At 38.6% G+C, this 27161-nt stretch overlaps 1 protein-coding gene, 2 non-coding genes and 1 pseudogene across 3 annotated transcripts; 2 read left to right on the top strand and 2 right to left on the bottom strand.

Annotated features, from left to right (window-relative positions):
* Window positions 1–3576: 3576 nt before the first annotated feature.
* Window positions 3577–7187, top strand: LOC117630341 (annotated as a pseudogene).
* A 7691-nt stretch (window positions 7188–14878) lies between these two features.
* On the top strand, window positions 14879–26520 carry LOC117630340. The gene is given in 5 exon segments (XM_034363076.1): window positions 14879–16713; window positions 21424–21439; window positions 22909–23448; window positions 23530–24031; window positions 24506–26520. Coding segments are annotated over 5 exon segments (4908 nt in total).
* On the bottom strand, window positions 15437–15543 carry LOC117633339. Its single transcript, XR_004586647.1, has one exon. It is a non-coding gene; the product is annotated as a small nucleolar RNA R71 (small nucleolar RNA).
* On the bottom strand, window positions 21619–21725 carry LOC117633342. The gene has a single exon (XR_004586650.1). It is a non-coding gene; the product is annotated as a small nucleolar RNA R71 (small nucleolar RNA).
* Window positions 26521–27161: the final 641 nt, after the last annotated feature.

Here is a 27161-nt window from a genome sequence, read left to right as displayed (position 1 = left end):
GACTGTACAGAAGAATATGGGCAAGAACAGATGGAGTATGACAGAGAGCTATATGAAGAAACTAAGGCTTTCGGTATAGAATTAAAAAGCCTTTTGCAGGGTGATCTAGGTATCAAAATGGTGTTCATCTTGCCGGAGAAATTCAGGGCAGCAGAAGGACAAGAAAACACTCTGGAAGGAGACATGTTTTCTCAAGAAAGCTTTGAGTGCAGGTTGGCAAAGGCAGAGGAAGCACCAGAACAGCAAACACCTATTGCCAAGACAGGCGGAACTGCCATGAAACTGGCTGCAGAACAGCTTTGTTTCTCCAAACCTACCAAGGAGATGGCTAATCACCTCAGACCTCTGTTCATAACAGCAAACTTTGGGGGTGTTCCCATTCCCAAAGTCATGGTAGATGGAGGTGCAGCTATTAATCTTCTACATCATAGATTGTTGAGCAAGATGGGCAGAACAGAGAAGGATTTAATTCCAACACGTTTGACTGTCACCAACTTTGCTGGGGACATCACCAAGACTCATGGAATCCTGGATGTGGATGTCATAGTTGGAACCAAAGAACTGAAGATTGCATTCTTTGTGGTATAACTCATGAACGTGTTATAATATAAATTGATATTTATTGATATTATATCCTAAAAGTGAAAAATTATAACTATATCATCTATATATATTATAATATGTGTACGAATTATACTACGTGACCGTATCCTAGTAACACGTGGACGAGTTATCATGAAAGGAATGCCTTAGGGAATGGGTATGGGAGGAAGTTGTTGCTTGGGCCTTTTGGCACCGCCCAAAATAAATATTATGATGGGCCTCAACACAAGAAACATATGCCCGAGCTTTTGTTGTGTTCAAACTCAGAACAATATATGAACATGCGGCCCGTGACACGAAATCTTTTTAGAGCCCAACCATGTGCATAGCATGTGCCAAGAGGTTTTAGATCGTCTTCCTCTTCCACCCTAAAACCCTCACTCTCAGACTCTCAGTGAACCTTCAAATTTTTTCTTCCCTACTCCCGAATCCAAATAATCACCATGAAATGATAGAACCCATTTCTCATTCCAGTCATTTCCACCCCAAAACCCTTTCGCCTAATCTTAACCCGAATTCTCATCCCACCCACCATGAGACCCATCTCTCTAAGAACCCTTTACCGCTTCTCTTCCTCCTCGCTATCTCCTCCTCCTCCTCCTTTTCTTCAGATTTCTCACTTTTCAACCTTTTCTTCAGGTCACCATTTTCACAGTCACTCTTCTTTCAAACGCCATGATGAGGAGGTTCGGAACGTGAGGATTTCGGTTTGGTGGGACTTTGAGAACTGCCATTTGCCGGCCGGCGTCAACGTGTTCAAGGTATCACATGCGATCACCAGGGCTATCAGGACCAGTGGGATAAAGGGCCCCATTCAGATCACAGCTTTCGGGGACATGTTGTAGCTATCGAGGTTCAACGAGGAGGCCTTGTCGTCTACTGGGGTCAATCTTACTCACGTTCCTCTCGGTTAGTCTCATTTTTCCTTTTTTGAATTATTTAATTACAACTTAAAAGTTACTGCAAATGAATTAAATTTGGGAATTATGTGGTGCAATGCTGAAATAAAGTAGCCTATACTCATATGTGCACATCTGTAATTGTATCGTGTGAGTGCAAATGGTGTGATAGGGGTTGATTAAGTGGAAGAATGCATGAGAAAATTGTATATAAAGTAACTGGGTGACTGCAGTTGTGTATCTGGTCTTTCAATGATGATAAGGTTATATACAGTATTATGACAAAAAAGAATAAGCATGTTATGGCTGCATAGAGTGACCAATCATAGCACTAAAGGAGAACGCAGTTAAGCAGTTAAAGGTGTAATTTTTTGAGGGTCCAGTGGCTGCCTAACATGGTATTAGAGCTCTAGTTAAAATTGTAGTCCCACTTTGTTAGTTTGCAAGGTGCAGTCTGAGGATAAATCCATATGTTTTTCTCTGTCTGCTTCTCCACATGTCCAAAGGGGCTGCATTTTGTTAGTTTGCAATTTGAAGGCTAAGGTCTCATCTTCAAAACCTGTGGTTGCACATTGGTTGCCTAGTCCCTAACAGCTTAAGCATTTAGAGTCTCTTGTTGGCTAACAAAAATAAGATAATCCACTTTGACTTATTTTGGTTGCTATAACTTGGATGAAAGCAATTTGTACCTCCAGCAAGGAAACAAACCAGTACATATAGATTCAATAGCATAAGATATATGTAATAGTAGCCTCTAGTGCTGTATGATTGGATCTTTTTATTTTCTGGTTACAGGGAGGCCAAGCCCTAATAGAACAGCTACAGAAAATCATTCTTGGCCCAGTGCGGCCCTCTTTATCATCTTGTGATAATTCAAGCAGAGAGTGAGGAGGGGTTTCTAACACTACGTAGTTTTATCACTTTTATTTAACAGGTGGGCAGGTATACAAACATAGTACAGAAAATAGGACTTAATTGGGAAAACCAAAATGACTATGAGTCCCTAAATTTATGAAATCAAAAGAACATTGAAGGAAAAAAGAAAAGATGTAGATATGGCTATCAATCTAACAATGCATAAATGTAGCATTGACCTGGCATTGCTGCACAATTGGAGCAATAATTTTCTTTTTCCTTTGATGCTCACATCACAATTTGTAGTAAAGTTAATAGATGTTCAAATTTAATCTCCCCTTTGTATGAATGAAGTGTTCAAGGCTTGTTTTCTCAAGGGTTCTCTCTCAAGTCCGCAAATGGGGACTTGGGTATTTGTACTTGTCAGTATGAAGAATAGCTATATTTAACCGTTGCAGATCTCGAGGTTGACTATCTCTAATCATTGTAAACTTCATCCATTTATAGTTAGCTATAAACATTCCAATAGTCAAGTATCAAACATACTGTTAATTTTGAGATTGTCAACTAATACTAGTATTCTATTATACATGAATTTGGTTAAGGTTTTCTGAAGTATATAACCACTTTTAAGTGTTGCAACTATTGCCTTTGATCCGCATGCAACTCTTTTGGACAGTAGGCTATACTATAATATGCTGAATATAAATCTAGGATCCTTGTACATGACGGATTATTTAATTTTTTGCTTTTATCTTTGGGCTCGTTTGTATTCAAAGTTAGTCATTGCTTGTTTATTGGAGAGAACATTTTAAGATATGTGACTTGCAATTGAAGTAAGGAAGAAAATTTCTCTCATGCTATTGTTCTTAGTAAAGAAGGTGTTTTATCTACTAATAGTTTCAATAAAATTCCAGATATTGAATACAGGTCATGAGTACTTTTCCTTTCATATCTGATGACAAAATTTTATGCAGAACATATAAGTTTTTCACCCATGGTTTTATGTATGTCATCATTTTATGCAAGATGTCATACTGGTGGTAAATGCTTAATGTACCTTCTGAAGTAAAGTTCACTACTGGTTTTTCTTTTCAAAATAAAATTTCAACTTGAAATGTGTTTAACATGGCATTCCCATGCATGTCTGTGCGCATAGACATACATTCAATTATACAACTTTTTTCTTGTATCCTAACCATATTGTATTGTAAATGTTTTTGTTAGTGCAGGTGGAAAGAACAGTGCTGATAGGTCTCTTCTTGTAGATCTTATGCATTGGGTTTCTCAAAATCCCCCACCAGCACATCTTTTCTTAATTTCTGGTGATAGGGATTTTGCTACCATTTTGCACAGGTTAAGATTGAACAACTACAATATATTGCTAGCAAGTCCAGAAAATGCTCCTGGTGTCCTCTGTAGTGCTGAAAGTATCATGTGGCCATGGCATGCTTTGCTTACAGGTGAAAACCTCACTGGAAAGTATTTCAACCAACCACCTGATGGTCCCTATGGTTCTTGGTATGGCCATTACAAGGTGCCTCTTGAAGACTCGTACTCAGTCATTGAGTAGCCAGCACGTTCATAGACTGAGAAGTTGTCTGAACCTGGTTCAGAGTCTAAGCCTCATCCAATTCCAAATACGGTCAAGAAGCAAATTCGTCAGATATTTAACTCACATCCTAAAGGAATCTCCATTATAGACCTTCGCATGGAGCTTGGAAAATGTAATATGAGTTTAGATAGAGACTTCTATGGGTATAAAAAGTTTTCCCGCTTTCTTTTATCAATGCCACATATTTTAAAGCTCCAATCAGTAGGTGATGGAAACTTTCTTGTACATGGTGGAAGCACAAAATCATCTGAACCATGTCAGTCCAATGTAGGTATGCCCATAGAGTCCAGTGGTGATAATGGAGGCTGGATCTCAGTTTAGCTTCACAGTTAGATTATGAGGACAAATCTATTTATGTAAGTACAAATGGAAAGTTGTCATCACCTATATCCCATAAACCAAATGTGGGAGACCCTATAGAATTGCAACATCCCTTTTCCCCTAAGTCAGATGGGAAGTCACTATTGGCTTTTTCCCCTGAGAATGTGAAGTCTTCAGCAAAACCACATCTTTCTCCACTTGATGAGAAGTCACTGTCCACTCATTCCCCTGATAATGTGAAGGCTTTAATGCCCATTGATGAGAAGTTTGTCAAAGTGGCTAAAAATTTAGATACTGAGCCTCATTTTCCTTCGGCGGTTGCACAAGATTCTGCATCTGAGGTGGGTTATTTTAAGAGGATTTGGAGAAAATGGTTTGGCTGTAGTGATAATGTTTCAGGGACTAGAAGTAATGACAGTCAGGAAAAACATTACACTTCTGATAATGTCACTGAGAAGGAAGACGATGACACCCCAGTGAAACAGTGTACTTCTGTTGGTAACTCTAGACAAAGAAAAGATAAGGAAAAGTCTGTGGGATCAATGAGTCAGGTTGTTGATCAAGCATCTCCTACTTCATCTTCCTCATCCTATAATGAATTAGATAAGGACAACAAAACTACGACAAGTTATGAGGTTTATGCTAATAAATCTAAAACAAGTCAAGGGATTTTTGGTCAGATAGTAAACTGGTGTAAATTCCGGAGAAGTATCCCGAGCTCTGATAAATTGAGTGATCAATCCTGTGACAGACCAACCCTGATGAACACTCACTCTCAAGAGCACATGCTCTTTTCGACGGATTCATTTTGGGGCGACATGGAATCTTTCATGGACACACCTAAAGGATCAGTTATTGTTTCCGAATCGAGGACCAGGTTGCATTTACTCCTTTTTTCTCTTCTTTTTTGTGAATTATACAAACACATACACATGCCCAGTTCTACTCTTCACGTTTGTGTTTCTCTGTGTTATGGAATTCTTTTTATGATTAAAAAAAGTGATCCCAACTTCCTATTTTTTTTTTTTTTTCCCATCACAGATAATTCTGTCCAACTCTAGAACTAGGGATTCTCTAAGTTGTTTCTTGATTTTTTGTCTGGCTCTTTAGGTCCTTAGATTTTGTAATTTAATACATATATATGTTGATGTATGTATGCATGCATGTGTGCGTACATAGGGTAGTGTTCTCTTGCTAGATATCTGGCCTGTATGTTGTTAGACTGAAATCAAATTTCAAATTGTAAGTTTGGAAAGATAAAATTTCCTTATATGTATGTGCATGTATGAAAGTTCAACCCTTCAAAAGTCTTGGATATATCATAATCTTTTGGAATGAAAATAACTGAGATAATTTCTTCAAATTAAAAATCAAGAAGGAAAAAAGGATCCATTATGAATTTGTCCATGAGGCAGAAAATTTTGAAGTTGAGTTAATTGAATTGCATCAAGGAGGTCCAATAGAATTTAATTATGGGTGTAGTCTTTCATTGAGGATACAAGGTTGATCAGTCCATTTCGAGATTGCAAAAAGTATGAGAAACCTGAAGATAGGTTCTTTTAAACACCCATTTTGCTTTCAAATTACTATTCACACTCCTGTAGATTTAAACAGTTCTCAATGATCCTTGCTCATACTAAAGTTGATTTTCAAATATCTGGTCATTGGTAATAGTTGAACCCAAATTGATTCTTTTGCTGATATTAGTGTTGTTTAAACTTGATTTCATCGGAAGTTGCTACTAAACTTGTATAGTAATGTTATCCTTGTGTCTTCAATTGTTACAGGGAACATATGGCACTGAATCTTCAAAAGGAAGGACCTTTGTTTCTTAGATCTCTCCACAAAGGTGATCACGTTCACTTGATAGATTTGTTAATATCAGAAAAGAAATGGGTGGAAGAAAGCCCCTCCCAGACGTCACCATTCAAACTCACCCATTGTGATGGAAAGAGTTTTTTAGATCATTCTAATATTACAAATAGGTTGAGATCCATCTTTTTGAATAAACCATCACTGCATGACATACAAAGATAACCAGAGCATGATGGAGAGAAAAAGAAACCCTCCGACAGTTGTAGAAGTGAGATAATAGCCCACTGTCAAAAGCTTGTAAATGAGATATTGAAAGAGTACCCAGAAGGATATAACATGGGTTTATTCTGAAAGTTGTTTCTTGATAGATATGGCTACCACCTTGATTTGCCTATGCTTGGTTATCAAAAGTTGGCATCCTTGTTGCAAACGATGCCTGGAGTTAAACTAGAGTCCTCTTACATCATTCCTGCTTGTAAGACTCCAAAAATGTTTGCTATGGACACTTCTATTCCCAATATCCAAAAACATACTCTCAGTCGTACATTGGCTAATTCAGATAGTAAATTATCTAATGTGTCAAGCAAGGATGATGTTAGCAACTCACCCTGGGAAGAGCTGGGCCCTGTCGCCAACACATCGAACAAAAACGAAGTGGAAGTAGCATCAAGGAGGAAGGCAATAGGATCAAGAGGTTTTGATTATGAACCGTCCCTCTCAGACGACTTGTCAAATTCAAATTCAGAAGGAGAGACTTCGCCTTGTCAAATTCAGAAGGAGAGACTTCGCCCTTAACTGAATCAGAAAGAGAAGGCGCAGCCAGAGTGAACAAGGAAGATAGCTCCCTATTGCTGATCCTTGACTCGTGGTACAGTGGTAAGGATGGCGGAAGTAGCAAGGACATGTCAGAGAATTTTGAGGGGTTGGTTGATTCCACAAATGTTTCTAAGCTATCTGTTTCATCTGGAGTTGGCACCATGAGTGGTGCTTCTTTGGGAAACCATGCCCGGAAGCAAAGATCTAAAAAGAACTACCCTTTTGTTCCAGACTCTGGTGATCACAAAGGACAAGCTAATTGATGGCATACTAGGTAGCTTGAAGAAATCAAGGAAGCCAAGGTTGAGAACCTAGAGGGTATAAATAATTAAGAGCGAGAGCAAGTCAATGAAGCATTTATCTTCTACATTTGGAATACTAAGAAATGCAGAACTTGAGCACTTATAAGTGTGATGTAATCCTGGTCATGCATCATTTTTTTGAGATTAGGTTTCATTTACAAATTTGATTTTTTTTAAAGGCGGAGCTAGGATTCAGGATGTTGAATTAGATTTTCCTATCCTGATTAATTTATACAAAATGGCTTTTCAAAATAATTCATTATTGGTTATGAGCACGTTTTGTAACATTTTTGTGTTTGGTTGTGAGTTTTTATTTTATAGAGTAAATGGACAAAGATGATTGTTCAGAGAGAGCTGAACTTAAACTCAAAACTTTAAAAGAAAAAAAGGAAAAGAACACAGAGAACTCTTTAAATTGGTTTCAGGTTTTCGTTTCATATGATTCTTTCCCACTCTCCTTTTTATTTTTATAAGAACATTAAAAGTTTACAAAGAAAATCCGCAATGAATCTTACGGTTAAATGTAATTCTATAAAGAACATCCAAGGAAAAATTATTAAACTAGATACAAGTATTTGAGGAGTGACGTCCTTAAGACCATCTCCAATCATGTTGGGGCTAAACTCAAATTTCCACCCTCCAAAATACAACTATTCATGTATTTTCAGGACTCAAAATTTGGCACTTTTCATTGTCTGTGAAATTAAGGATGTGTCATCCAGTTATTCTTCAATATTTGCAAAAAGAAAAGGTTCCTTGCAAGCTCACGCCTGGAATTCTCAACACAATTAAGATGTTAAGTTAATCCAACACAAACACCAATCCGAGACATGAATAATTCAACTACACAAATGCAAGGACAAAAAAATGGAGAATCTAGTGGGGATCCAAATTAATGAAAAACCTGGCGGTTGTGCTTTCTTTTGTTCCACGCGAATAATTCATCTCAAGCAGAGCGAATGTTTTTTTTTTTTTTTAAATAAAAAAAATCCAACTAAACTGTGATCACCGTTCACATTTGCAATGAACCTTTCTCTTTTGTTATAAAGAAGAATTAGAAAACACTTTGTTGTTATAAAAATAAAATAATCAGAGTATGAAAAGTACCACTGAATATTGGGAGTAGAATTGTATTTGCTCTTTTGGTGTTTACATTGACAGAATTCTCTCAAATAGAACTCACTAACACTCAGATTTCACACTCTCTCTTCTTTCCTCTCACTCTTCCTTTCTTCTCTTCCTCTCTTTCCTCTCTTCTCCATTGGTGTGTTTTGCTAAGAAATGGGAAGCCTATTTATAGGCAAATTGGATGGCTTCGAACATCATCATTAAGCTTTTTGAATATTATTTCCTTCTTTTCTTTATGTGGGTTCCATCACTTTCTTTACAACACTCCCTCTTGGAGACCACAATGTATGGAATATGCCTCGTTAAAAACCTTGCCAGTAAAATCCAGTGGGACAAAAAATTGGTCGAAGGAAAAAAGAGTACATAACCATGTGTAACATAAAATTATGTGTATATTGACATGCGTGCGACACTGCCTCGTTAAAACCTTGCTAGGAAAAACCCAGTGGGATAAAAACCTGGACGAAGGAAAAAAAGTACAGTGTGTGAAGATCTTTATCGACAACATGCTCCCTCTGATGCTTGGCAAAATATCTTTTAAGCCATATTGTTGATCATCTTTCTGAATGTCATAGTTGACACTACTTCTGTGAGTCAATCTTGTAATATTGTTGGATGTTTTCCCTGAAGAATATCTTCATGACTATCTTTCTAGAGGAAAGATCTTTCGAACTGAGTGGATGATGTAGCCATCAACAATTCATGTAGTTGAGTAAGCAAATATATTTCCAGTGAGCTATCTCTATGTAAATCACAGAAATTTTCAGAGTCGCGAATCAAACGAAACCTGGGCTATTTGTAAGTTCACTTGAAAAGAATATGCCCGTATATGATTTTATGTGGAGATAGCATCAAATATGTCTCACATCATCCCAAAGTGGTGGTGATGGAGCTGAGCTCTATCTGGAAAATATGATGTCCGGTCCAGTATACTTTTGGGAAAAATCATTTAAGTGCCTAATGGATAATCCACATAACCCATAGTAAGAAGGAACGATTGCATCTGTAAACCAACATTTCTTGTTTCTACCAGAAACATTGTGTCATACAAAGTGAATATATTCCTCTTTATTCCAACACTCATGCGTAACCTTCAAGGTTAACATCTCTTTGGGGTTCGTATCATGGGTTTGTTCTTTCACGTTTATTCTCATCTGGAATGGAATTGCCTCTTTTCATTTATGGCCAATGATTTGAGTAGCTACTCCAAAACTAAAAATTATCATTCATCAATTCGTGATCCCACCATTCTCATGTGCATGCGCATGCATCAATTATGAACAGTTCTTTGCTTTTGGGTACCCAAGCCACTTAAGGGACTTTTATTGTCTCTTTCCAGACAGACATCTTTTTATTGTCTCTTTCCAGACAGACATCTCTTATAGGATGAATTATATGAGAATGTGGATCTTAACCTCCAATGGAGCGTTATTTTATAGTAGGGCGTGGATAATCTCCATTTAGGAAGTTGGAACATTTAGAACCCATATATCTGTCATGTTGCAGGCATGCCACAAATTAATATATACATGTCAATTAATTGTCCTTCTGGGACTTTAAACTATATAATTTGCTAGCATTAGGCGGGCACCGTATTAATATTGGCATGTAAATGGATTGTCCTTTTGGGACTTCAATCCATATCATTTGCTACGCAACAGGCGTGCATCATATTGATCACTACTATACCCATGTTCTGTTCTTATTTGACTTTAATCTATGCAGTATATTGTCAATGTATTCAACTCGCAATTTTATGAAATTTGCATTAATAATTCATGAATACATATCAGAATGATACAAGCCATTCTTTTGGAATGGTCATTGATAGGATTTTTAGTACCTGTGCAAATAGGGTTAAAATCATATAAAATACTTGCAAGAATACAAGGCTATTGTAGTATAGTACTAAAAGCAAATTTTAAACAAAAACAAATACGACTGAAGGAAAAAGTTTTAAATACCAATTTATAAAAGCACTAGGGTTTCACCATCACCTAGCAATCCTATGAATTTCTACCAATTACTTATGATTTTGCACATGCCACTTTGAAGGCTAGGTTTTCCTAATTTATATTCTACTTGGAACCTCCAACATAAGTCTGGACGTTCTAATCAAATCTGAACATGAAAGACTCATTAAGTTTTGTGAAAACCCTTTGAAAAACTATGCAACCCTTAAGACGTGGTGTTCGTCTTAAGTGAAATTACAATTATTAATCACAAGAAGCCAGCGTCAATTTCAAGGAACCTTCCGACCAAAATTGCATCTAATTACTTTTCTAAAGATCCCAATGATGATCAGCCATTAAGACAATTAGATAGTTTAAAACAATGATTAACAATTCAAAGTATGCATGCACTCAATCATAAGCAATTAAATAAAAATCACATATTCATGCCAAGGTTCAAGGCTTCACCCTAGCAAAAGAGAATTAGTTACGCATATTCATAATTGAAATCCAAGAAAATATCATTCGAATGAACAAGAATGAAAACACCTGGAAGTCGCAAACATCCAAAACCCTAGCAATTGCTCTCCAATCCCCACAAGGAAACTAAGTTAAAATAAAATAATACTAGGAGATAAAGTCCAAATTGGATTAGGAGAATCTGCCCACAAACTGGTCTGCCACGTTTTGGCCTCAAATTCCTCCAAATCTGGACCAAGATAGCTTGTTTTACAGATAAAAATATTCTAAACACTTCTCCAGAAGGCCACGAATCCATCTAAGGTCATCTTGGGCTCCAAAAACGCAATAAAAGCCCAAAACGTCACTATTCCAGCACCACGCACTACACCTTTATTTTATTGCCAGAAAATAACCGCTTAGTAGAAAAGTCTGAAATTTCGACATGATCAATCTAAGTGACTCACGAACGTCCTCCAACTGGAATTTCTCCAAAATTCGTCCATTTGGTTATGTTTTGCTCCAGAGGAATTCGGAAGTCCTATATTGGAAATATAATTCAAAGTATCAAAATTCTTCCAAAATATTAACCAAAATATCTAAGAATGAGGTTAAATATATAATATAAAATATACCCATCAGTCATAATACAATTCGTTCTTCTGGAACGATCTATAATGCAAGTCATTCTTCTAGAATGGTCCTTTGCATGGCGTTCTTCTCGAATGGCCTTATCTCCCCATTTGGTTACCTTTAAGGATGTTGTACAAAATATCAAATAAGAGTACAAGCATGAAATAACACAACTATTGCTTACATCTTTAAGTGGGAGAAACTTTGCTCAAATATCATTCAAGCTCGTATCGGCTCAACAATTACAATGTAATGCTCGATGATCTAGTTATATCCTGTAAGAGCAAAATTCACAATTCTTCTGTCTCTGTCAAAAAAATAAAAAATAAAATTGAGTGTTAGGTTCACTACATGGACTTCAGATGTTTGTTCTAAAGAAACAAAATCCCGTATGAATAGAGAGTTGTAAAAAGAAAGAAAAGATACAAAGAATTATGATATTGATTGCAAGGTAGGTAAGAAATCAGGGAAAGAAACTAGTGAGGTAATAGACAACAAACTCTCATTTCTCCTAGCTTAGAAGAACTTCAAGAGTTTATAGCATGTGGTTGTCCTTACAGTTCCCTGATCTAGCTGAAACGTGATCATGGATAGTCTCGCTTCTCAAGCACATCGAGCGCCCACTGATAAGAAAAATAAGTGATATTGCATCACTAGATATGGAGAAAGCTAGAGAAAACTGGAGAAAATTGGATGTATTCTGCAAAGAAAATTTCGTTAGTAACATATTTATACACAAATTTGAGGAACAGTTTGATCCGGTGAATCTCAAATTAACTAAAGAAAATTGTGAGGTGCTCGAGATGCTTTTGAAAAAGTAACTCAGTTAAATCCGCAAAGCAAGATCAGCTTTGACGAAAATAATCATTAAAACCCTTAAAGTGCCGACATAAATTAATAGAGGCAGCGTGGAGTTTCGGAATCTAGAAAAAGAAAAAGAGAATTTGGGGATCCGAGAAAATATTAGGATCTTGGAAACGGTGCCACATTTTCATCTATAGATTCCTCTACAAGGCCTGATTGGAGTAACTCGTTTCAACTCAAAAGTATATAAGCCGCGTTTGAGCTATGCCATATGGCCTACCTAACGACAATTGAACACAAAAAAAACCCCAATAATTTCGGCAGTGCGTTGGTAACGCTGTCTTTTCGTTTTCATTTCTTTCTGGTGCCTAGTTAATTGGAGACGATATCCCAAGGGTGACCTAGGATAGATGGGGGAAGCAATCGAAGAGTAGCTGGAGTGACGCGAGTGCAATGGCAAACCCGGTAAACAGCATATCTGGGCTTCGACTTCAGAATTAGGCCCACGAACGGTCGATTTAAAGAGAATAGCGTCGCGAGTAAAACTCATCGTGTTGTTACGGGCTTTTTCGGGCATCCGAAACCGTTTGCTAGGGTGAAATTCAGTTTTGGAAAATTTTGTCATTTTCCGATTTTAATTCCTTTGTAGGCTTTCTAAGCGTATTTAAGCGCACTTTACCCCCGATTGTCTGATAAGGTCATAATTTCACACATTTGCATGCCTTCTTTGCTTAGTAATTTTGTTTAGCTTCTCTTTATTTTGAGTCTCTTACCTATGTTTGTGTGTTTTGTAGGTTAAGATAGCAAGGGGATGACATTTGATACAATTATGCATGTTAAGGGCTAAGTGGCATAAGAGGAATATGAGCTTAAAGACAAAGCCAATTTGAGCCACACTCCTTGTCAGTCCAGTTTCGTAGGTCATATTGCAGGCCTCATTTCAGCAACTTACACAGGTGGGATGAGGCGATATCCTTGATAGAAGTTTTTCCAATGGGTGTCTATTATAACATATCCAAATTTCAGCCCAATTGGATAAATCTGGAGCCCTCAACACGTCAAAGACTGAACCAAGTACAGAGAAATGTCATGTTGGCTGCCATCACATTTAATGTGGCTACAATCCATAGAGCCATGTGCTACACATGGGCAGCCACACATGGGAGTCAAATCAGCTCAGAAGCTCAGAAAGATGAACAAAAGTCAAGATTTCCATAAAAAACCCATACCAAAGCATGTATTTGTCAGCTGGAGCAGTTGGCAAGTATGGACTGGAGCAGTTGGGAGCAGAAGAGGGGTGTGCTTCACTAGCCAAATGGGAGGACGAAATTGCACTCTATAAATATAGAGTTGCACACTCATTCAAAGGGGTCAGACACACACATTCACTTCATCCATTACTCTCATACACACATTCAGATTCACCACAAACGAGAGAAGGGAGCTTGGAGCTGTCCTGGGAACTTCCTTGCTGCCATCATCTAGTTCTTCTCCTCTCTTTATCCTATCTATGTATTTCTTATTTTCTGTATTCATAGTTATGTCTAACTAATCCATTTAGTTAGGGCTTAGGATGAAGCCCTAGTCATGAATATTCAATGTTATGGATGATTTTATAGTTAATTGATTTCCTTGCTTTTTGTTATCAAGTTGTTAATCTCCAGTTTATTATGTGCTTGATGTATGTTTTCTTGGAGTAGCTAACTAGGATTTTATGCATCTAGCACAGGTTGGGAAGGGGTTTAGATTCACCAATTCTACTCTCCTTTCACAAGCAACACATGAATGGCCTAAGAATCATTCAAGGGGTTAATAACCATAGGTTGACTAGGACAGATACCATGTTCTAGGACTTGTGTGATTATCATATTCTCAAGGAGCTTAATGACTCTTGTATGCTTTATTCTAAGTAGATACCATGCTTAGGTTGCATATTAGAGATCACGTGTTGTGTAGATACCATGCATAATCACATGCCTTAGGAGAATCATGCATCCTGCACCTAGATACCATAGGCTTGTATGCGATAATCTATTGTTGATGAAGCTTGAGTCAATTTCTATGCATTCATAACTTGGATAGGAAAACTAGTGGTGGATTCCAAGGCTCTAACACCTCTCAATCATTGTTTCACAACTTGTTGATTGCTGCTAGTGTTTTACTTTCGAGCACTTTCATTTCACTTTCTTCTTTTCATTTCAACAACAAAACCCCCCATTTCGAGTGCGTGTGTGGTGCTAGGATTCTGTCCTAGACCTTGAGTAATTAGCAAGAGGCATTGTTGAATTCGACCTTGCCTTTAGCTAGTTAGTCAATTTCTTGTGTTCTATGTTTTTTTTCTAGCATTCTAAGTAATTTAACTTGGAACCAAGTTACCATTCTCCGTGGGATCGACCTCGTATTTACATAAGCTATACTATAAATGGTTTGTGCACTTGCGAGAATTAAAGTTGCTGTTTTTAATAACTCATTTTAGTTGTTAAGAATTGGCTCAACAAGTTTTTGGCGCCGTTGCCGGGGATTCGGTAACGATGGTGCTATAGTTAGATTACTTTGATTGTTTTGTTTTTGTTTGTTTCATTTGTTTCTTTTCGTTGGTTTTTCTTTTAGTATTCAGTTTTTGTATTTAGTTGTTATCTCCATTGAAAGCACTGAATTGACTTCCTTGGTGTGTGCATGTCCGAATCTGACCAGGAGCAAAGTTCACCTGAGCCACTTTCACCAAGAACCGCTGCTGTACGTGCTGGTTTGAGGAGGAATTATAGTTCTTCAAGCGTTGAATCTAAAAGTTACGAATCTGAAGGTTCAAGCAACATGGCAGAGATTCCAAACAACAACAATGATGAAGGAGGTGGTGCGCTTGTTGTCCAACCAAGAAAACCCCTGCGTGAGTTTTCCATTCCCAAAGTCACCGATCAACCTTCGTGCATTGTCTATCCTCAACTCACAGTTGACAGGTTTGAGCTTAAAAGTGGTATGATTCATCTTCTTCCAACTTATTATGGTAATACCACTGAGGATCCTTATATGCATATTAAGCAATTCTTTGAAATATGTGCTACGATCAAAATTCAAAACCTTGATGATGAGCAAATTAAGATGAGGCTATTCCCATTCAGTTTAAAAGATAAAGCTAAGTCTTGGTTATACTCTTTGCCTAATGCTTCAATTCATACTTGGGAAGAGCTTTCTAATAAGTTTTTGCAGAAATTCTTTCCGGCTCAAAAGACTAACAAGATTAGAAAGGAAATTCTTGGTTTCACACAAAAGGAAGGAGAAGCTTTTCATGAATGTTGGGAGAGGTACAAGGAGATGATAAGTTCTTGCCCACACCACAACATAGAGAGTTGGATGCAAATGCAATCTTTCTATGAAGGTTTGCTAGATTCCGAAAGGATGATGGTAGATGCAACAAGTGGAGAAGGACTGATGAACAAAACAGCAGATGAGGCTTTTACTCTCTTTGAATCCTTGAGTGCTAACTCTCAACAATGGAGCCACAATAAAGGAAGAGGAGCTCCTATGAAAGCTGTGGTCTCTGAGGTAAGTACTAATAATGAGATTGCTGCAAAACTTGATGTTATGTGTTCTTTGCTTCAACAGGCAGTGACTGGCCCTCTAGGAAACAAAGTGGAAGTTCAAGACCAATCTTTTGCGGAGCACATGCTAGAACAAGCAAATGCCCTTCAAGCAAGGAATCCTCAAAATGATCCTTATTCAAACACATACAATCCGGGATGGAGAAATCATCCTAATTTCAGGTGGAACAACAATCCAAATGTGCAACAATCTCAAGGACCTCCCCAGGATTCCAAACACAACAAAGGCAATTCCAAGCAAGCTCCCCAACAAGTGCAAGAGCAAAGGGGTGATCAAATGGGAGAATTGCAAGACATGTTCAAGAAGTTCATGGGGCAACAAATGCAAACCAATCAGAACCTTCAAAATGCAGTGAACAAGCTAGAAGTGCAAGTTGGGCAGATTGCATCCTCCTTGAGCAATAGAGCATCCGGAACATTTCCAAGCCAAACGGAGGTGAATCCAAGGCATTATGAGCAAGTTAAAGCAGTACACATCTTGAGAAGTGGTAAACAAGTTGATAATAAGGTTGGAGATGCCAATGAAGAGCAAGAAGATGGAGAAAACGTGGAGATCATTCAGCCACCACATGGGCAGCCCACAGCTTCCAACAAACAGTCCATCAATGCTCCTGGAAAGAGCACAGGCCCTAAGGTATCATCTAATGCTAATCAAGTTCCAATTTCAACTAATGCTTTTAGGCCTATTGCACCCTTTCCCAGCAGGTTATCAAAGTCAAAGAAAGATCAAGGCTTGGATGAGATAATGGAAACATTCAAAAAGGTGCAAATCAACATCCCATTGCTCAATGCTATTGCTCAGATTCCAAAGTATGCAAAATTTTTGAAGGATCTATGCACTAACAAGAGGAGATTCAAAGAGCATGAACAAGTTGCATTGAGTGAAGAGGTAAGTGCAGTCTTACAAAGAAAGCTACCTCCAAAGCTAAAGGATCCAGGTTCGTTTTCTATACCTTGCATTGTTGGTGATTTCAAGATTCCAAAAGCTTTGCTTGATCTCGGTGCATCCATTAACCTTATGCCATATCATGTTTATGAGAAACTTAACCTTGGTGAGTTGCAAGCCACAACTGTGAGCATTCAATTGGCAGATAGAACTATTCGGTACCCCAAGGGCATTCTAGAAGGCGTTTTGGTGAACGTAGAAGGTTTAATCTTGCCAGCTGATTTCTTAGTCTTGGAGATGGAAGAAGCACCAATTCCTGACAATGAATTGCCCCTTATCTTTGGCCGACCCTTCATGGCTACTGCTAAGACCAAGATTGATGTAGAGCAAGGCACTCTCACCATGACCGTTAATGGAGAAACTGTTGCCTTCAAAGTGTTTGATGCCCTGAAGCCAAATGTTGTACAAGATTGTTTTCAAATTGAAGTATTTGGTAATCCAGGGAAAGAGAGATTTGATGGCCTTCCTTATTCAGTAGAATCATGCTTGCTGAAAAAAGGAGACAAGGAGGAGCAGGGGGCAGCCCACATGTTCAATGCTCCAATTCCCACACACAAGAAGGGGCTGCCCAAATTTGGAGATGTGAATATTCCAATCATTCCTACAATTCATTGTGATTCTATTCATAAACAGAAAAGGAAAAGAAAAGCAGCAAGGAAGCAATGGAAAAGGAAAACAAGCTTGGTGAACTCTCTTGCATTGCATGAGGTGTCGATTGAGCCCAAACCCCCCCATTCACTATAGAAAGTTGGATGTCTGGCTGAAGACATGAAACTTAGCGCTTCTTGGGAGGCAACCCAAGGTGACGAGGAGAAGATAGAATATGCGAGGAAGCTTGCTTGCGTCCTAATCGCTTCAAAGGGGAGTTTTTCTGAACTCTAACCTTTGGTTATGTCTTTCCCTTGTCTTCTTTCCTTTCATTTATGAGGCATTGCTTTTTCTTACACTCTAAACATTGAGGACAATGTTTCATTTAAGTTTGGGGGGAAGGATTTAGTTATGTTGTTTCAAATTGTCAAATTTTAAAATTTTGAGTGTGTCTAATGGCCAAAAACGCAGGATTTTGTGTCTTGTTTTGTTATCCTTCCAAACACCTATGATAAGACTTGGATCTAATACTAATATGGTTTCTCAGAAATTGATAGTCATTGTTTAAGGACTTTGTGTGGTTCTGAGTTAACTCTGTCTTGCATGCCATCCTTGCACTTATTGAGCACTTTGCCAAGTTAGTCCAATTTCTTGCTACTTGGAGACGTTATGCAATTCTACTTATCTCATGATCTTGGTTTCGTACTCTAGAACTTATTTGAATATCTCTTGAGACATTTTGTTGCCATACAATGCTTAGGAAGTGATTTAGGCCATGTTTGAACCGTTTGAGCTTTTCTAACCATCCCTCTACATGTATTCATCCCTAGTCAACCCATTTGAGCCTACGTTAAGCCTCTCTTTGTGTAAACCATTCCTACCATAATGAACCTCTGTTTTCTTATTCTTACTTATTCTATGAGCAATTAAAGTTATCTTCAAAAGAGAGTTATAAAGAATGCAAGGTTTTTGGAGCAAAAGTGAATCATTAGTGCCATAACCCAAGTGTTGAAAAGAAATAAGTTTGGGGGTATTGGTAACTAATCAAAAGAGGTAATGAAGTGTGACCAATGTAGTCACGGCCCTAGGGTGTTATAAAAGAGAAGATCATGGTGATCTAGGGTAAAGAGCCACAAAATTAGGCCAAATACACAGATATGAAGGTGCTGAAATTATGTTGAAAATATGCTCATGTATGTGTTCCTTGCTTGTTACAAAGTTCAGTAATCTCTCATGCTCTTACCTATGCTTTAGTTGTGCTCAAGATGTTGTTATATATCCATATCCCCTCTTCCATTCAACCACTACCCTAAGCCTCATTACAACCCTTGCAAAGTCCTTTTGATCCTTGGTATTGTATGGTATTACTGTGGAGAGCTGATTTGATAATGAGCTTATGGGGTTCGGAATTCTTGATTTTGTTCTAAGTGTGTGCGCATGTACTTATCTGAGTTGCAGGTGTTGTACTATTTGGAATTCACACACTACACTTAAGGATGTCATTGTGAGCTTTGGTTACCCTTGAATCATGTGTGGAACTTAGATTGTGATTGTTGTGTTTCTTTGGAACCATATACGTTGGTGATTCTTTGAGGATATTGTTTGGAAGGCTAGTTGCTTATTTCCTGTTTCCTAAGTTGTAGTTTTATTTTGTTTTGCTCGAGGACTAGCAAAATCTAAGTTTGGGGGTATTTGATAAGGTCATAATTTCACACATTTGCATGCCTTCTTTTCTTAGTAATTTTGTTTAGCTTCTCTTTATTTTGAGTCTCTTACCTATGTTTGTGTGTTTTGTAGGTTAAGACAGCAAGGGGATGACATTTGACACACTTCATGCATGTTAATGGCTGTGTGGCACAAGAGGAATATGGGCTTAAAGACAAAACCAATTTGAGCCACAGTCCAGTTTCGTAGGTCATCTTGCAGGCCTCATTTCAGGATAAGGAGACATCCTTGACAGAAGTTGTTTCAATGGGTGTCTATTATAACATATCCAAAGTTCAGCCCAATTGGATAAAGCTGGAGCCTTCAGCACATCAAAGACTCAACCAAGTTCACAAAAAAGTCATAGTTGGCTGCCATCACATTTAATATGGCTACATCCCTAGAGCCATGTGCTGCACATAAAAGCAGCCACACATGGAGACAAATCAGCTTGGGAAGTCAGAAAGATGAACAAAAGTCAAGCTTGCCATAAAGAGACCAAGAATAATTCACCAAAGCATTTATTGGGCAGCTGGAGCAATTGACATTTTGGGCAGCTTGAGCAGTTGGCATTTATTGGGCAGCTTAGGCAATTAGGAGCAGCTAAGAGAGGTGTGTTTCACCAGGTAGAGGGGAGGACGAAATTGGCACTCTATAAATAGAGAGCTGCACACTCATTCAAAGGGGAGGAGGGAGATATAGAAGGCAGACACACACATTCACTTCATCCATTACTCTCATACACACATTCAGATTCACCACAAAGAGAGAAGGGAGCTTGGAGCTGTCAAGGGAGCTTGGAGCTATCCTGGGAACTTCCTTGCTGCCATCATCTAGTTCTTCTCCTCTCTTTATCCTATCTATGTATTTCTTATTTTCTGTATTCATAGTTATGTCTACCTAATCCATTTAGTTAGGGCTTAGGATGAAGCCCTAGTCATGAATATTCAATGTTATGGATGATTTTATAGTTAATTGATTTCCTTGCTTTTATTATCAAGTTGTTAATCTCCAGTTTATTATGTGCTTGATGTATGTTTTCTTGGAGTAGCTAACTAGGATTTTATGCATCTAGCACAGGTTGGGAAGGGGTTTAGATTCACCAATTCTACTCTCCTTTCACAAGCAACACATGAATAGCCTAAGAATCATTCAAGGGGTTAATAACCATAGGTTGACTAGGACAGATACCATGTTCTAGGACTTGTGTGATTATCATATTCTCAAGGAGCTTAATGACTCTTGTATGCTTTATTCTAAGTAGATACCATGCATAGGTTGCATATTAGAGATCATGTGTTGTGTAGATACCATGCATAATCACATGCCTTAGGAGAATCATGCGTCCTGCACCTGGATACCATAGGCTTGTATGCAATAATCTATTGTTGATGAAGCTTGAGTCAATTTCTATGCATTCATAACTTGGATAGGAAAACTAGTGGTGGATTCCAAGGCTCTAACACCTCTCAATTAGTGTTTCACAATCTGTTGATTGCTGCCAGTGTTTTCTTTCGAGCACTTTCATTTCACTTTCTTCTTTTCATTTCAACAACAAAACCCCCCATTTCGAGTGCGTGTGTGGTGCTAGGATTCTGTCCTAGACCTTGAGTAATTAGCAAGAGGCATTGTTGAATTCGACCCTGCCTTTAGCTAGTTAGTCCGTTTCTTTGTTTTATGTTTTTCTAGCATTCTAAGTAATTTAACTTGGAACCAAGTTACCATTCTCCGTGGGATCGACATCGTATTTACATAAGCTATACTATAAACGGTTCGTGCACTTGCGAGAATTAAAGTTGCTGTTTTTAATAACTCATTTTAGTTGTTAAGAATTGGCTCAACAAGTTTTTGGCGCCGTTGCCGGGGATTCGGTAATGATGGTGCTATAGTTAGATTACTTTGATTGTTTTGTTTTTGTTTGTTTCATTTGTTTCTTTTCATTGGTTTTTCTTTTAGTATTCAGTTTTTGTATTTAGTTTTATCTCCATTGAAAGCACTGAATTGACTTCCTTGGTGTGTGCATGTCCGAATCTGACCAGGAGCAAAGTTCACCTGAGCCATTTTCACCAAGAACCGCTGCTGCACGTGCTGGTTTGAGGAGGAATTATAGTTCTTCAAGCGTTGAATCTAAAAGTTACAAATCTGAAGGTTCAAGCAACATGGCAGAGATTCCGAACAACAACAATGATGAAGGAGGTGCTGCGCTTGTTGTCCAACCAAGAAAACCCCTGCGTGAGTTTTCCATTCCCAAAGTCACCGATCAACCTTCGTGCATTGTCTATCCTCAACTCACAATTGACAGGTTTGAGCTTAAAAGTGGTATGATTCATCTTCTTCCAACTTATTATGGTAATACCACTGAGGATCCTTATATGCATATTAAGCAATTCTTTGAAATATGTGCTACGATCAAAATTCAAAACCTTGATGATGAGCAGATTAAGATGAGGCTATTCCCATTCAGGTTAAAAGATAAAGCTAAGTCTTGGTTATACTCTTTGCCTAATGCTTCAATTCATACTTGGGAAGAGCTTTCTAATAAGTTTTTGCAGAAATTCTTTCCGGCTCAAAAGACTAACAAGATTAGAAAGGAAATTCTTGGTTTCACACAAAGGGAAGGCGAAGCTTTTCATGAATGTTGGGAGAGGTACAAGGAGATGATAAGTTCTTGCCCACACCACAACATAGAGAGTTGGATGCAAATGCAATCTTTCTATGAAGGTTTGCTAGATTCTGAAAGGATGATGGTAGATGCAACAAGTGGAGAAGGACTGATGAACAAAACAGCAGATGAGGCTTTTACTCTCTTTGAATCTTTGAGTGCTAACTCTCAACAATGGAGCCACAATAAAGGAAGAGGAGCTCCTATGAAAGCTGTGGTCTCTGAGGTAAGTACAAATAATGAGATTGCTGCAAAACTTGATGTTATGTGTTCTTTGCTTCAACAGGCAGTGACTGGCCCTCTAGGAAACAAAGTGGAAGTTCAAGACCAATCTTTTGAGGAGCACATGCTAGAACAAGCAAATGCCCTTCAAGCAAGGAATCCTCAAAATGATCCTTATTCAAACACATACAATCCGGGATGGAGAAATCATCCTAATTTCAGGTGGAACAACAATCCAAATGTGCAACAATCTCAAGGACCTCCCCCAGGATTCCAAACACAACAAAGGCAATTCCAGCAAGCTCCCCAACAAGTGCAAGAGCAAAGGGGTGATCAAATGGGAGAATTGCAAGACATGTTCAAGAAGTTCATGGGGCAACAGATGCAAACCAATCAAAATCTTCAAAATGCACTGAACAAACTAGAAGTGCAAGTTGGGCAGATTGCATCCTCCATGAGCAATAGAGCATCCGGAACTTTCCCAAGCCAAACAGAGGTGAATCCAAGGCATCAAGAGCATGCTAAAGCAATACACATCTTGAGAAGTGGTAAACAAGTTGATAATAAGGTTGGAGACGCCAATGAAGAGCAAGAAAATGGAGAAAACGTGGAGATCATTCAGCCACCACATGGGCAGCCCACAACTTCCAACAAACAGTCCATCAATGCTCCTAGAAAGAGCACAGGCCCTAAGGTATCATCTAATGCTAATCAAGTTCCAATTTCAACTAATGCTTTTAGGCCTATTGCACCCTTTCCCAGCAAGTTATCAAAGTCAAAGAAAGATCAAGGCTTGGATGAGATAATGGAAACATTCAAGAAGATGCAAATCAACATCCCATTGCTCAATGCCATTACTCAGATTCTAAAGTATGCAAAAATTTTGAAGGATCTATGCACTAACAAGAGGAGATTCAAAGAGCATGAACAAGTTGCATTGAGTGAAGAGGTAAGTGCAGCGTTACAAAGAAAGCTGCCTCCAAAGCTAAAGGATCCAGGTTCGTTTTCTATACCTTGCATAGTTGGTGATTTTAAGTTTCAAAAAGCTTTGCTTGATCTTGGTGCTTCTATAAATCTTATGCCATATCATGTTTATGAGAAACTTAACCTTGGTGAGTTGCAAGCCACATCTGTGAGCATTCAATTGGCAGATAGAACTATTAGGTACCCTAAGGGCATTCTAGAAGATGTTTTGGTGAAAGTGGAAGAGCTAATTTTGCCAGCAGATTTCTTGGTGTTGGAGATGGAAGAAGCACCAATTCATGACAATCAGTTACCACTCATTCTAGGTCGGCCATTCATGGCAACTGCCGGTGCTATTATTGATGTGAAGAAGGGTACATTGACCATGAATGTGTTTGATGAGACAATAGCATTCAAAGTGTTTGAAGCCTCCAAGTTTCCAAGTGATGAGCATGAAGTTTTCCATCTGGATGCAATTGATACTATGGTGAAAGAAGCACTGCCAATGAGTTATTTGGAGCCCATTGAAGCATGCATCACACAAAGCATAAGGAAAGAAGAAGTGGACAGCTTAGAGGCTGTGATCTCTCCTTTACTTCTTGAGCTTGCTTGCAGCATGGATAGCTACATAGAAATTGGAAAGAGGTATGCCAACCAATTTGAATCATTACCCCCACCTACTAATAAGGTTTTACCTTCTATTGTGCAGGCACCAGAGTTGGAATTAAAGCAATTGCCAAAACACCTTAAATATGCTTATTTAGGTGAAAATGAGACTCTACCTGTTATCATTGCCTCACATCTCGGACCAAATGATGAAAATAAGCTTTTGAGAGTTCTAAAAGAGCACAAAACTGCAATTGGGTGGAGCATTGCAGATATCAAAGGCATAAGCCCAACACTTTGCATGCACAAGATATTATTGGAAGACAATGCAATGCCTAAGAGGGATGCCCAAAGACGTCTCAATCCGAACATGAAGGAGGTGGTAAGAAAAGAGGTAATTAAGCTTTTAAATGTTGGTATTATTTACCCTATTTCTGACAGTAAATGGGTGAGCCCAGTGCAAGTTGTCCCCAAGAAGTCAGGTATCACGGTGGTGAAGAATGAAGCAAACGAACTTGTACCTACACGGATGACCACGGGCTGGAGAGTTTGCATTGATTATAGGAAGCTCAACACAGCGACAAGCAAAGATCACTTTCCTCTTCCATTCATTGATCAAATGCTTGAGAGATTAGCTGGCCATAGCCACTATTGCTTCCTTGATGGATATTCAGGCTACAACCAAATCGCCATAGCCCCAGAGGATCAAGAGAAGACGACCTTCACATGTCCCTTTGGCACTTTCGCTTATAGGAGGATGCCTTTTGGTCTCTGTAATGCCCCAGCCACTTTTCAAAGGTGCATGATGAGCATTTTCTCCGACATGGTAGAAAGGTTCATTGAGGTATTCATGGATGACTTCTCTGTCTTTGGTGATTCTTTTGATCAATGCTTGCATAACTTATCCAAGGTGTTGGCTAGATGTGAACATACTAACCTTGTGCTTAATTGGGAAAAATGTCATTTTATGGTTAACCAAGGCATAGTTCTTGGTCATGTCATCTCTAGTAAAGGAATTGAGGTAGATAAAGCTAAGATTGATTTGATTGCCTCTATGCCCTCACCTACTTATGTCAAAGAAGTACGTTCTTTCCTTGGCCATGCAGGTTTCTATAGGCGTTTCATTCAGGATTTTTCTAAGATTGCAAGGCCTATGTGCAATCTCCTTGCCAAGGACATGGATTTTGTGTTTGATCAAGACTGTGAGAATGCTTTCAATGCTTTGAAGAAGATGCTCACAACTGCCCCAATCATTATACCACCGGATTGGAGCTTGCCTTTTGAATTGATGTGTGACACCTCAGATTATGCTGTTGGAGCTGTTTTGGGACAGCGAGTTGATAAGAAGCCACATGCCATCTACTATGCTAGTAGAACCCTCAATGATGCCTAACTCAACTATTCCACCACAGAGAAGGAGTTGTTAGCTGTCATATTTGCTTTAGAGAAGTTCAGATCATATTTGATTACTAACAAGGTTATTATTTACACTGATCATGCAGCATTGAAATACTTGTTAGCTAAGAAGGATGCCAAACCTCGACTCATTAGATGGATTCTCTTGTTGCAAGAGTTTGACTTGGAGATAAAAGATAAGAAAGGAAGTGAGAATGTCGTGGCTGATCACTTGAGTAGATTGGTGCATGTATCTAATGAAGAGGAGGATTCATTGCCATTGCGTGAAAGCTTCCCTGATGAGCAACTCTTCTCCATTTATGCTTTGAATTCTCTCAATCCATTGCCTTGGTTTGCTGATATTGTTAACTATTTGTGCACTAACGAACTCCCTACAGGGTTATCTACTTTCCAACGTGACAAGCTTAGGAAGCAAGCAAGATACTACTTTTGGGATGATCCCTATCTATTCAAGCATTGTCCAGACCAAGTAATTCGAAGGTGTGTGCCTGAAGGTGATTTTAAGAGCATTCTGGAGTTTTGTCATTCCCACGCATGCGGAGGCCATTTTGGAGCAAAGAAGACTGCCAGCAAAGTGCTACAATCAGGTTTCTTTTGGCCTACCCTTTTTAAGGATGCTTATGTTTTTTGTGCTTCATGTGATAGATGCCAACGGATGGGTAATTTACATGCTAGAAATCAGATGCCTCTCACCAATATCTTAATCATTGATATATTTGATGTTTGGGGAATTGATTTCATGGGCCCTTTTCCTACCTCTTATGGATTTGAATATATATTAGTTGCTGTCGATTATGTTTCTAAATGGGTGGAAGCCATTGCCACTAGAACTAATGATGCTAAGGTTGTGATCGGTTTTCTCAAAGGAAATGTTTTTACAAGGTTTGGCACACCTAGAGCAATCATTAGTGATGGTGGCTCCCACTTTGTTAACCAAGCTTTTGCAGCACTCTTGAAGAAATATGGAATCACACATAAGGTGGCAACACCCTATCATCCTCAAACTAGTGGGCAGGTTGAGATAAGCAATAGGGAGATTAAGCACATACTTGAAAAGACAGTGAACACCACAAGGAAGGATTGGTCCATGCGTTTGGATGATGCATTGTGGGCTTATAGGACTGCTTATAAGACCCCTATAGGTATGTCTCCGTATAGACTTGTTTTCGGTAAACCTTGTCACTTACCAGTGGAGCTTGAGCACAGGGCTTATTGGGCAATCAAGGCCTTCAATTTTGATATGAAAGCCGCTGGTGAGAAGAGGAGGCTTCAACTCAATGAGCTGGAGGAGTTACGACATGAAGCGTATGAGAACGCGAAGCTTTACAAGGAGAAAACAAAGCAATATCAAGACAAGAAAATTCTTAGGAAGACGTTTGAGAACGGGCAGAAGGTTCTCTTATTCAATTCATGCCTTAAGCTCTTCCCAGGTAAGCTTCGTTCTCGTTGGATTGGCCCTTTTGTTATTACTAATGTGTTTGATCATGGCGCAGTGGAGATTCAAAACATTAAGGATGGCAGCACATTCAAGGTGAATGGACATCTGTTGAAACCTTACTTTGATGCCAATATTGAGTCTCAAGCACTCAAGGAGCCTTCACCACTCTCTTGAAGCTCACCAGAGTTTGGACGTCTAGCTGAAGACATAAAACTTAGCGCTTCTTGGGAGGCAACCCAAGGTGACGAGGAGAAGATAGAATATGCGAGGAAGCTTGCTTGAGTCCTAATCGCTTCAAGAGGGAGTTTTTCTGAACTCTAACCTTTGGTTATGTCTTTCCCTTGTCTTATTTCCTTTCATTTATAAGGTATTGCTTTTTCTTACACTCTAAACATTGAGGATAATGTTTCATTTAAGTTTGGGGGGAAGGATTTAGTTATGTTGTTTCAAATTGTCAAATTTTTAAAATTTTGAGTGTTTCTAATGGCCAGAAACGTAGCATTTTGTGAGTTGCTTTGTCATCCTTTCAAACACCTATGATAAGACTTGGATTTAATTCTAATTTGGTTTTGCAGAAATCAATCATCTTGTTTAAGGTCTTTGTGTGATTCTGAGTTAACTCTGTCTTGCATGCCATCCTTGCACTTATTAAGCACTTTGCCGTGTTAGTCCAATTTCTTGCTACTTGGAGACGTTATGCAATTCAACTTATCTCATGATCTTGGTTTCATACTTTAGAACTTATTTGAATATCTCTTGAGAAATTTTGTTGCCATACAATGCTTAGGAAGTGATTTAGGCCATGTTTGAACCGT

This window comes from Prunus dulcis, chromosome 6 (assembly GCF_902201215.1).
Source record: "Prunus dulcis chromosome 6, ALMONDv2, whole genome shotgun sequence".
Classification (NCBI taxonomy): Eukaryota; Viridiplantae; Streptophyta; class Magnoliopsida; order Rosales; family Rosaceae; genus Prunus; species Prunus dulcis.
Note: the sequence above shows the minus strand (reverse complement) of the source record. Positions and strands in the feature narration are given on the sequence as shown.